This window comes from Macaca thibetana, chromosome 2 (genome assembly GCF_024542745.1).
Source record: "Macaca thibetana thibetana isolate TM-01 chromosome 2, ASM2454274v1, whole genome shotgun sequence".
NCBI classification, from domain to species: Eukaryota; Metazoa; Chordata; class Mammalia; order Primates; family Cercopithecidae; genus Macaca; species Macaca thibetana.
Window position 1 is genome coordinate 102113486 of NC_065579.1, and position 10879 is coordinate 102124364.

At 48.2% G+C, this 10879-nt stretch overlaps 1 protein-coding gene across 45 annotated transcripts in view; it reads right to left on the reverse strand.

Annotated features, from left to right (window-relative positions):
• MAP4 (microtubule associated protein 4) overlaps positions 1–10879 on the reverse strand; it is a 231400-nt gene that overhangs the window by 12876 nt on the left and 207645 nt on the right. For 17 of the 45 annotated variants that reach the window (XM_050780601.1, XM_050780603.1, XM_050780602.1 and 14 more), the window contains 5 exons: positions 8222–8405; positions 6962–7021; positions 6551–6843; positions 4946–5059; positions 2989–3081 (listed from right to left, as the gene is read on the reverse strand). In XM_050780601.1, the coding sequence (XP_050636558.1) occupies positions 2989–3081; positions 4946–5059; positions 6551–6843; positions 6962–7021; positions 8222–8405 (744 nt within the window). The remainder of the gene's footprint in view (positions 1–2988; positions 3082–4945; positions 5060–6550; positions 6844–6961; positions 7022–8221; positions 8406–10879) is intronic. The other 28 variants (XM_050780624.1, XM_050780623.1, XM_050780620.1 and 25 more) reach the window with 7 other exon arrangements.

A 10879-nucleotide genomic window follows, 5' to 3' on the forward strand; every position in this document is an offset into this window, starting at 1 on the left:
TGCCCAACATAGCAAAACCCCATCTCTACCAAAATTACAAAAATTAGGCCGGGTGTGGTGGCTCATGCCTGTAATCCCAGCACTTTGGGAGGCCGAGGCGGGCGGATCATGAGGTCAGGAGATCGAGACCATCCTGGCTAACACAGTGAAACCCTGTCTTTACTAAAAAATATAAAAAATTAGTCGGGCATTGTGGCGGGCGCCTGTAGTCTCAGCTACTTGAGAGGCTGAAGCAGGAGAATAGCGTGAACCTAGGAGGCGGAGCTTGCAGTGAGCTGAGATCCGGCCACTGCATTCCAGCCTTGGCGACAGATCAAGACTCCATCTTAAAATAAAATAAAATAAAATAAAATAAAATAAAATAAAATAAATACAATACAATACAAAAATTAGCCGGGCATGGTGGCAGGCGCCTGTAATCCCGGCTACTTGGGAGGCTGAGGAAGGAGAATCACTTGAACCTGGGAGGCGAAGGTTGCAGTGAGCCGAGATTACACCACTGCACTCCAGGCTGGTGACAGAGCAAGACTTTTCTTTGTAGAGATGGGGGTCTCACTATGGTGCCCAGCCTGGGGCCCATCATTTTAAACTGCACATTTCCTTGTGGTGGCTCTAGGGAAGGACTGATGGAGGCTACGGAAGGAAACAAAGCACCTGGGTTCAGCTGTGGCCAGCTGCTGTTTACCCTCATCTCCCCACCAGGAAAGACTGCTCACAGCAGTCTCCTAATGCTCTCTGTTTGAGGAAGCCTCCTAAAGTGAAAAGGCTTTAAAAATACATTCACCCTCAGAAAAAACAAAACAAAACAAAACAAACAAACCCTACACATGTGAGATCATGTGTAGGCAGTGTGGAAACATCACAGCAGGTGATACATTAATGGTGACTATTTTCAGAGCTCTTATATGCACCACACAACACACACAAATGCATTTCTATGTCTCACCTACACAAGTGACCCGGTTGCCTCAGAACCCCTGTTCACCTTCTGTTTTAATCCAGGACAAAGCCAGGCTCAGCGGCTGCCTGGGCCCCCCGTGGGCTGGATCTTTGTCACCTCACTTTAGCTGACCCTATTCCAGGTAGACTAACATCTGGTCAAGCAACTCCACCCGAGTGTAAAGGATGCCATTTCTACCCAGTCCAGGAAGAGGCAGTGGTGAAAAGCTGACCAGGAAGGAGGGGCAGGAAGGAGAGTTGTGTGGGGCAAGAATGAAAGCTCCTGGCCGCATTCCTCATGACAGAACTGCTGGGGGTGTCTGTAGGCCATGGGCAGAATGCCATGATCACCAAGGAGGAGGCAGGAGTGTTAACAGAGTCTAAAAATGAAAAGGGTAAGTGGAGCAGGACCTAGTCCAGTTCAGGACAGCAAGGAGAAAGAACCGAATGAACTCAAAAGAAATGGAGGCAAGACAGGCTGTCCCACTTGGTCTGGAAGAGAGCGGTGAGGGCAGGCGCTGTGCATGGCAGCCTCTGGTGCCTCTGGTACAACTCCACAGAGTACCACTCGCCTGGGCACTGTCACAGTGACAAGCAGAAAGCACACAGGGTGTTCTTCACACACTCAAAGACAGTAAGACTCTGCCCTATCTCTCCCTAGACCAGAACCTTCCTGTGAGCTGGGATCACTTGTGTCCCCAATACCCATCATAGAGCTGGCACACAATGGCAGCAAGACAAAAAGAAGGATGTTTGGGGGGAAGAGGAAAGAGGACAAAAAGATAAGGAGGAAAAGTCTGGGCGCAGTGGCTCATGCCTGTAACACAGCACTTTGGGAGGCCGAGGCAGGCAGATCATGAGGTCAGGAGTTCAAGGCCAGCCTGGCCAGCATGGTGAAACCCTGTCACTACTAAAATACAAAAATTAGCTGGGCATGGTGGCGCATGCCTGTAGTCCCAGTTACTCGGGAGGCTGAGGCAGGAGAATCGCTTGACCCTGGTAGGTGGAGGTTGCAGTGAGCCGAGATCACACCACTGCATGCCAGCCTGGGCAACAGTGAGACTCTGTCTCAAAAAATAACAACAACAAAAATGGGAAAAGGGACTAAAAAAGGAGGGGAAGAAAAAGGAGGAAGGGATTAGAAAAGGGAAAAAAAAAAGGGAAAGCAGAAAGGGAAATGGGAGGGCTGGGCACAGTGGCTCATGCCTGTAATCCCAGAACTTTGGGAGGCTGAAGTGGGTGGATCATGAGGTCAGGAGTTCAAGACCAGCCTGGCCAACATAGTGAAATGCCATCTCTACTAAAAATACAAAAATTATCTGGGCATGGTGGCGCATACCTATAGTCCCAGCTACTCGGGAGGCTGAGGCAGGAGAATCGCTTGAACCCGGGAGGTGGTGGTTGCAGTGAGCCGAGATTGCACCACTGCCTCTAGCTTGGGCAACAGAGTGAGACTTTGTCTCAAAAAAAAAAAAAAAAAAAAAAAAAAAAGAAAAAGAGGAGAAAGTAGGGAGAGAAAATAAAGTAGGGGAAAAACCAGAGAGCTGGAGAGCAACAAAGATGAAGAAAAACGCGGGGAAGGGATAGGAAGAAAATGACTAATTCTTATTTTATAATAACAAGGATTCAAAGATGAGCTCTGGAAAGATGTAGACATCTGTCTCAGAGCAATTACTCCCACGGTAATTCAAGGGCATGCAGACAAACATATGCATCCCAGGAATGGACTCCAGACAGGCAACAGGTCTGCTGCTGACCACTGTGCTCAGACCCAGGCTCTGACATACCTGGAGAAAAATCCAAAGCCTCCCACCCACATGGGTAAAAAGATACTGAGTGGATATCACCATGCTGGTGTTCAGGGGCTCGCCAGAAACACCCTGTCTAACATGGGAGCATGAAGGTCCCCTCAGTTTGCTAGTCTGCTTCTTAGAGAATGCCACAGCTCAGGTCACTGGGATTCTATCCACATGGGCACCTGGCTCTCTCCCCAGTATACCCCACAGTGGGCTATGTCTCAGATGCCAGCTAACCAGAGCTTATACTTACATTACCACCTCCAGGGACATGCTTAATATTGTCCTTGGAACCACACTTGGACTGAATATGGCTGTAGCTCACTTTTTTGGAGACTATCTGGACCTGGAGTGTTAGAAAACAGAAAAAACAACACAAAGGGAGAGGACTGGTTAGAATCGACACAGGGAAGGCAGTGAGTCCACACGTGATCACAATGACCAACAAAAAGTGTTGTTAAACCTCCACCCCCATCTTCTACAGAACATGTGGAAAAGCACAGGAAAAGAAATGTGAAAGAGCAAGAAGGGGAGTGAAAAACGTGAACAGACAACACAACGACAGGAGCAGAGCTGCGCAGGCGGGGCATGTTGGTCATCACCGCTCCTTGGGGGTGGGGCTGTGGTTCACAAGGCCCAGGCAGCAGCCCAGCCTGATGCCCCACCAGGCACAGCCCTACCTCCTTGCCCTGCTCCCTCCTCAAGAGCTGGGCACAGTGTCCTTGGCTCTTCTCTGCAAGAGTCTTATCATGTGGACCTGTTCTCACCCAAAGAGGGTGCTTCCCTTAAATCTGGGCCCTGGAATGGCTGCAGCCAGACCCACTCTCAGAAGCAAAGGCTGCTCTGAGAAGCACTGGGCAGCTGGCAACAAGGGCACGGATGATACTAACAGGAAGGAGGGGACGGTGCTCAGATGTGAATACAAATGGATACAGAATCTCCACTACCAGGGGAGTGGCTGCAGCCTCCACACTTAGCCCATTTGTCTCAGGGCTCGAGAAGGCATAGCATTTTTGACTCAAGGGTAAAATACCTTCTTGAATCCTCCATATGCCTAATCCTCTGCCCTGTGAGATGCCCATGTGGAAACAACAGGCTCTCAGCAGGGGAGCAATAACACCCAATCCTGGGGGCACAACCACACTGTATAGTACGGGAATGGCTTCCCCTGGAACTGAGAAACACCAAGGCCCTGGCTCTAAGAGTCTGGAACAAAGAATCCCAGGACCTTCTCAAGAAGGAATAGTTGCCAACTTCCTTTCTTTGCAAATGATGCAGGCCCTAGGCTGAAGAGCTCTCCACAGAGTACAGAAATCCTGAGAAACTCCAACCCATATACCTCATTGTACCTACTCATTTCTAGCCTTTTTCACAACTTTGATGGTAAACAAGTGGTTAGCAAACTACTTAATGAGCCTTGGTCTGAACCTAGGACCTCTAGTAGTCACCTAGAAGCCACAGTGCAGCTTTCTTCACTCAGCCCTAGGCTGAGACTTCATGCTGGTCCCTAAGGGCTGGAGTGCAGGCTTCTCTGGCAGAGGCACACCTACCTGCTACAGTTAAGGAAGGTGTTGCAAGAACTCAGGAGGGGCCTGGTTTCCAGGTTTACAGAAGCAAGGGGAAAGAACCTGTGGTTTCAGCTTACCTCTGCCCTCCAGTTGATGCTGCATGCCTATACTAAGTGGGTTTCCATTGGGAATGAGCATCCTAACTTTCAGTTAAGAGGTGACCTGGGGAACCAGTACAAATGAAGTTATCTCCATACCCAGCAGCGTTATGAGAGGGATCTTTTAGTTCAAGGTAAAGCACAGGGGCTCCAGGGTTCCAGGTGGTGGAAATTACCCCTGCCATGTCTTCCTGATAACGAATGTAGGTGCACTGTATTTGCATCCATACCAGGTAGGTTTCACATCAAGGTCAGTGTGAAGGAAATGAACGAAAGTCTTTGGATCCATTTTATCCAGCCAAAAATTACATACATATATATATTCTCCAAAGGGCTAATGGGCTCCCAACTCCATTAACTTTCAAAGTTAATACAAAAAATTTTCTGATGGTTGAGTCATCAAGCACAGAGAAGGGAATATGGGGGAGAAGAAGTAGAAACTAGTTAAGGAAAGGGAAAAAGTGCAAGAGAGGGCAAGTGGCTCAGGCTGGAAGAAGTATTTTACCATCTTCACCTTCCAGAGGTGGGTCTAAGTAAAACTCACTTTCCCCGCAGGTTGTTTCTGTGCACTTGCAATTGGGCCGGCTGTTTTAGTGACTGCATTAGATTCAGGCTTTCGGGTTGTAGCAGCTGCCTCTGTTTTTTTCTCTACTTTGGCCTGGATGGAGATAAAGGGAGGGCAAATTTCAAACCAAGAGGATAAGAGCTCAAATGCCAAGAAGGGAAGAAGGCTGTAGGGGACTCAAATCCAGGTCAGGCCACCAGGCAAAAGCAGGTGGCCTTTGATCCTAGGCAAAACCACACATTTCCCAGGGTAGACCAAGTCACAGATCCTTGAGTAGAGGGACACAAAAAAAGGAGCTGCAGGCCACAGTCTCGAGAAATGAGGAACAGGTCAAGACACTATTTAATGGAGAAAAGGCACAAAGGAAGGCTAAGACAACCAAATTAGTGATTCTGAGAGTGTGCTGGGGCATGATTTTCCAATTACAATACCCCCCACCCCGTGCCAAATGTTCTGATATGCCCCAAGCAGTTGCCACGGCCAGAGAAGTCAATACTGATAGAAAGTGTCACATTCTTCAGGTATGTTGGAGCGGAAAACAATTCACTAGATCAAGTCACTCAACTCCCCACCCAAGACCTCCTGTAACTTTCACACCATGAAACCATAAGAGCAAAGACAGGGGGAGGTAGGCGATCAGCAGCACAGCCCAGAGGCCTGCTGGGCACATCAGAGCCACTGTCGCTACCACAAGCAACTCTCAGGCTCTTCCCTAGGCTGATCTCAGCTTGCCATCGGTGTCTTCCAACAGCACCAGGATTCCACCTCATTTTTGTCCCTCCTGAATATCTTAACAGCTCCAGATTAAGCAATTTAAGTATTCTGCCCTGGATGGTGGTGGTGGTGGTGTAGAGCTAGTGAATAACCTAGGAGATGAGATGGTCACTACTCCAGGGACCCGAATGTTCTCAGATGGACTTTCATCACCACCTTTTCACAGAGTTCCCATGGTTACCAACAATTAAATAATTCTGGGATTGATGCAACCAGAAAATCATAACCACTGGAAAATCCTAAAAGTGAAGAAGCACTGTGATCTTTCTCCATCACTATATGCAGTGCAGTCCTGTTGTTTAGGAAGGCCAGAGGCTCACAGCACGACTCATCCTGGCCACAAGAGGGCACCCTAGTCCTCTTTCAGATAGATGCCACTCAAGTGATGGGTTGTGGAAGTAAGAGGTGTTCTACCTTCTGCCTATCCTGACATTCTCTGTACAGGCTAAGAACCATGAAAAACTAGGCTCATGTCAAGCATCTCTCATACTTGCAGAGTCTCTGAGGCCTCCTCTGTTTCTTCTATAAAATAATCCTTTTACATCCAAGCAAAAATGTAAACCAAGACCCCAACATCTAGAATAGGAACCTTTCTTATTGAGACAGGAAGAGAAAGCCCAGAGCTGAGCCCACCCCGCCCTCCCTGCTGCTGGGGCGCAAAGCCCACTACAGAGCCCAGGCTGAAATACCCTGACGCTGAGTCCAGTGTCCTAACTGCCTGTTGCTTTGGTGGGCCTGCGAACAGTGGGTGGAGATGAAGGGGAGGATGCAGGGGCCAGCATGACAGGACCCCGGGTTCCCTGGACCCACCCGGCCTCCTCCAGGCTGATGCTTGATGTTTTCTGTGGAGCCAACCTTGGAGCGGACATTCTTCAGATCAGGAGCAGAAGCATTGGTGGCCAGGCGGCTGAGCCTGGGGGTGGTGGAGCTGGGCTTGGCTGAGGTGGGCTTCTTGTCTATGGAAGGAGTTGTGGAGGGCCGGGAGGGCATGGGTGTGGGTTTGACTCGGGTGGGAGCCACCCCTGCAGCGGGGGCTGTCCCACTGAGAGTGGTGGTTTTCTTCATGGAACTGGTGGAGGTGCTCTTTGGGCGACTCAAGTCAGCTGCAAAGGGAGTCAGAGATAAAACGGGTTCAGGGAGAGAGACAAAAAGGGAGACTTAAGCCACAGAGGAGGTGGGGGTTCAAGTTAGGGCTCTGCAAAATGGCAGAGGGGCTATTACCTGGTACAGACTTTGCAGTCATCTTCTTGACCTCTGCAGGTTTTCCCTCAGTCTTAATTGCTGTACAAAATATACTTATTAATATAACATTTAACAAACTGACCTGTTGGATAGTCCATCCAGTATTGAGATTCCTCATTATTTAACAATTACTGAATATCTACCTTGAGCCAGGGACTGTGTTAGTCCCTGGGAATGGAGTGGTAAACTAGATGGTCAGGCACTGTGTCTTATTCTTCTGTACCGCCCTGATAACGCCTTCTATGTGGCCTTAAAAGTAGGCTGTCAGCCGGGCGCAGTGGCTCACGCCTGTAATCCCAGCACTTTGGGAGGCTGAGGCGGGTGGATCACAAGGTCAGGAGATCAAGACCATCCTGGCTAACACGGTGAAACCCCGTCTCTACTGAAAATGCAAAAAATTAGCCGGGCGTGGCGGCGGGCGCCTGTAGTCCCAGCTACTTGGGAGGCTGAGGCAGGAGAATGGCGTGAACCTGGGAGGCGGAGCTTGCAGTGAGCCAAGATCCTGCCACTGCACTCCAGCCTGGGCGACTGAGCGAGACTCCGTCTCAAAAAAAAAAAAAAAAAGTAGGCTGTCAATACATGCCTATGGACTTGAATAGCCCTCTTCTTATCATCATGTAAGCCCATGAGCACCAGGTGCTGTGGGTTACTAAGAAGGCAAGAGTAAATTCTACCTGGAAATTCATGAGCGGTACATTTTTCTGCCTTTACTCAAGATTTTTCTGAATACATACAACTGCTAAGCTCACACAGAGATCAAGGCTTATTAAGTACTAGCTGGGTGTGGTGGCTCATGCCTGTAATCCCAGCACTTTGGGAGGCTGAGGTGGGCGGATCACGAGGTCAGGAGATCGAGACCATCCTGGCTAACACGGTGAAACTCCGGCTCTACTAAAAATACAAAAAAAGCTGGGGGAGGTGGCGGGTGCCTGTAGTCCCAGCAACTCGGGAGGCTGAGGCAGGAGAATGGCGTAACCTGGGAGACGGAGATTGCAGTGAGCTGAGATTGCGCCACTGCACTCCAGCCTAGGTGATAGAACAAGCCTCTCTCTTAAAAAAAAAAAAAAAAGTATCAGGCCCACAGGGCTACCACTGTTCTGGGTAGCCCACTAAGGACCAGTGCGTAAGCAGGCTTGCACACCTGTTTGTGATACTGGCTAGAGCTATGGCTGGGGCAAAGCCAAGATCCCATTTTCCCCTCCCTAGATCCCATGGGAGAGAAAGACAGGCAATACTCACCAGTGGGCTTCTTGGGCAGGAGCGTGGAGGGGCTCCTACTGCTTGGGCCAGTTGAGGCAACAGAGCTAGCTGTTGTGGCTTTTGCGACAGTTTGAGTGCTCTTGGATCCAGATCTGGAGGCCGGGGCAGAAGCTGGCTTGGATGGTGAGGCCCGCTTCTCAGGAGCCTTTGCATCTGCAATGGGCTGGAAATAGGTAAGTGGGAGTGAGGCCTGCAGGTCAGCAATAGCCCCAAGGAGTCACGCTACAAGATGCTTCTTTTTTTGTTTGTTTTGTTTTGTTTTTTTGGAGACAGAGTCTTGCTCTGTTGCCCAGGCTGGAGTGCAGTGGCATGATCTCGGCTCACTGCAGCCTCCACCTCCCGGGTTCAAGCAATTCTTCTGACTCAGCCTCCAGAGTAGGTGGGACTACAGGCGTGTGCCACCACGCCCAGCTAATTTTTTGTATTTTTAGTAGAGACAAGGTTTCACTGTGTTAGTCAGGATGGTCTCGATCTCCTGACCTTGTGATCCACCTGCCTCAGCCTCCCAAAGTGCTGGGATTACAGGCCTGAGTCACTGCACCTGGACACAAGATGCTTCTACACAAGCATGTACCAGAGAACAGGAGGTACTGTGGGTTCAGCAGCTACTGACAGGAAAATATATATGGTTCTAAGAGCAAAGTCCTCCACATAAAGCAGCAAACTAGCCATGCAGGGTGCTGTGTAATCTGAGGACATGCAACAGAGAGTAAAACTACTTCAATCCAACCTGAGCCAGTGAGAATGAATAGCCCTGAAGGGTACATCACCACAACCTACATCTGCCTCCAGATCTACTGCATTATATACTAATATATATATATGTGTATATATGCATATATATATGCATACACACACACACACATTTTAATGTAACCTCTGTAGAAATGCCAAAAATACTAATGTATTTAATGTAATAAAATCTAATGTATTATACTTGACCAAAGATTAAACACATACACAAACAAAAACTAAAAATTATGTTCAGTCAAATCAAGCTGTTCTTTTGGCTAACACGCACCTACAGAATGCTGAACAGGACTGAGCAGAAAGATGGAGAGGCCACAGGCCAAATCTGGGCCAGAAGTGTGAGCTGCAGCCCTACTCCAGCAAATCACTGAGCCTCTGAGCTTTACTTCCTCATTGGGATAAAGAGATTAGAATGGAGGGTGATGAAGGACCAGCTCTGATAATATGTGATGTCAGGGAATAAAGGAGGAAAGGTCTCAGCACAGAGACGATGAGAAGAGGCAGCCTGAGCAACAGAAGGGATAAAGAGCACTGATACCACAGCTACGGTCTGAGAGCAAAAGGGAAAAAGTCTCTCAAGTGTAGATGCTTGGCATCTGGACCACTCTAGTTCCTTTTACATGGAGGCTGGGAATGACGTCTCTAGTGAAGAAGGGAAACAATCAATTTAGCCTGGTTTCTATGGGGATAGGGGATGAAGACACTATTTTGATAAACAAATTACCACATTACAAAAGAGAGTACGCCAAATCACAGACACAGTGGGCTCAGCTCTCTTGCTCCAAGAGAAGTGGCTATAAAGAGGGCAGTATGGAGGTAGAGACAAGCAGGATATCGTTAAATGGAAAAATAAGCTAAGGAAGTACTTAGAAATTAAGGGCTGGCATCCAATCAAATAAAGTGTAACTCTGCAAATGTAGGGTAATGACGATTTCCACAAATAAAGGCCCTAGGTACGGTGTGAAGAACTCTAAGGCTGGAATCAGGGGACGTGGTTCTGCTTCCAGCTCTGCTGGAAACATGTAGGATTTTGGGCAGAGGGGTTCCCTTTCCTATCGCTCTAAAATTTGAGGACTAAACCAGATGCTCTCTGGGAAGTGCATCAAATTTTTAACACTATGACTATTATTCAGAATAATCTAGCATAGTCTTATTATTTTGCCAGTAAGGGTAATAATGATAAAATAAGTTAGAAAAAAGTTATGTGGGATAGAAATCTCAAAAGGATATTGCATCTTTTAGATGTCAGGCTCCTGGTTTCAATGACCTGCAGAAGTTAACTGGAGCTATTCTGCTGTTTCCCAATTTACATTTTCTTCTTTGCCAGAATCATAATCTACTTATTTTTTTCTGTATAGGTTTTTCTCTGTCTCTACAAATCTTTCTACCAAAATAAAGTGCAGATGAAGAGGCCACTAGCCAAATCTGGGTTAGAAGCCCGAGCTCTATTCCTGGTTTGGCCCCTTAATTCTAAGAGTGTTATTGGGCAAATTGCTGGGCCTCTCTGAGCTTTATTTCCTCATCTGGATAAAAGAGATTAGAACAGGACTGGCGCGGTGGCTTACGCCTGTAATCCCAGCACTTTGGGAGGCCGAGGCAGGCGGATCACTTGAGGTCAGGAGTTTGAGACCAGTCTGCCCAATGTGGCGAAACCCCAGCGCTACTAAAAATACAAAAAATTAGCCAGGCATGGTGGCAGGTGCCTGTAATCCCAGCTACTCAAGAAGCTGAGGGAGGAGAGTCACTTGAACCCGGGAGGCGGTCCAGCCTGGGCAACAAGAGTGAAACTCCATCTCAAAAAAAAAAAAAGAAAAGAAAAGAAAAGACATTAGAACAGAGGACCAGCTTTACATGCCTGGCTAGATTTTATCAATCTGTTTCTTATCT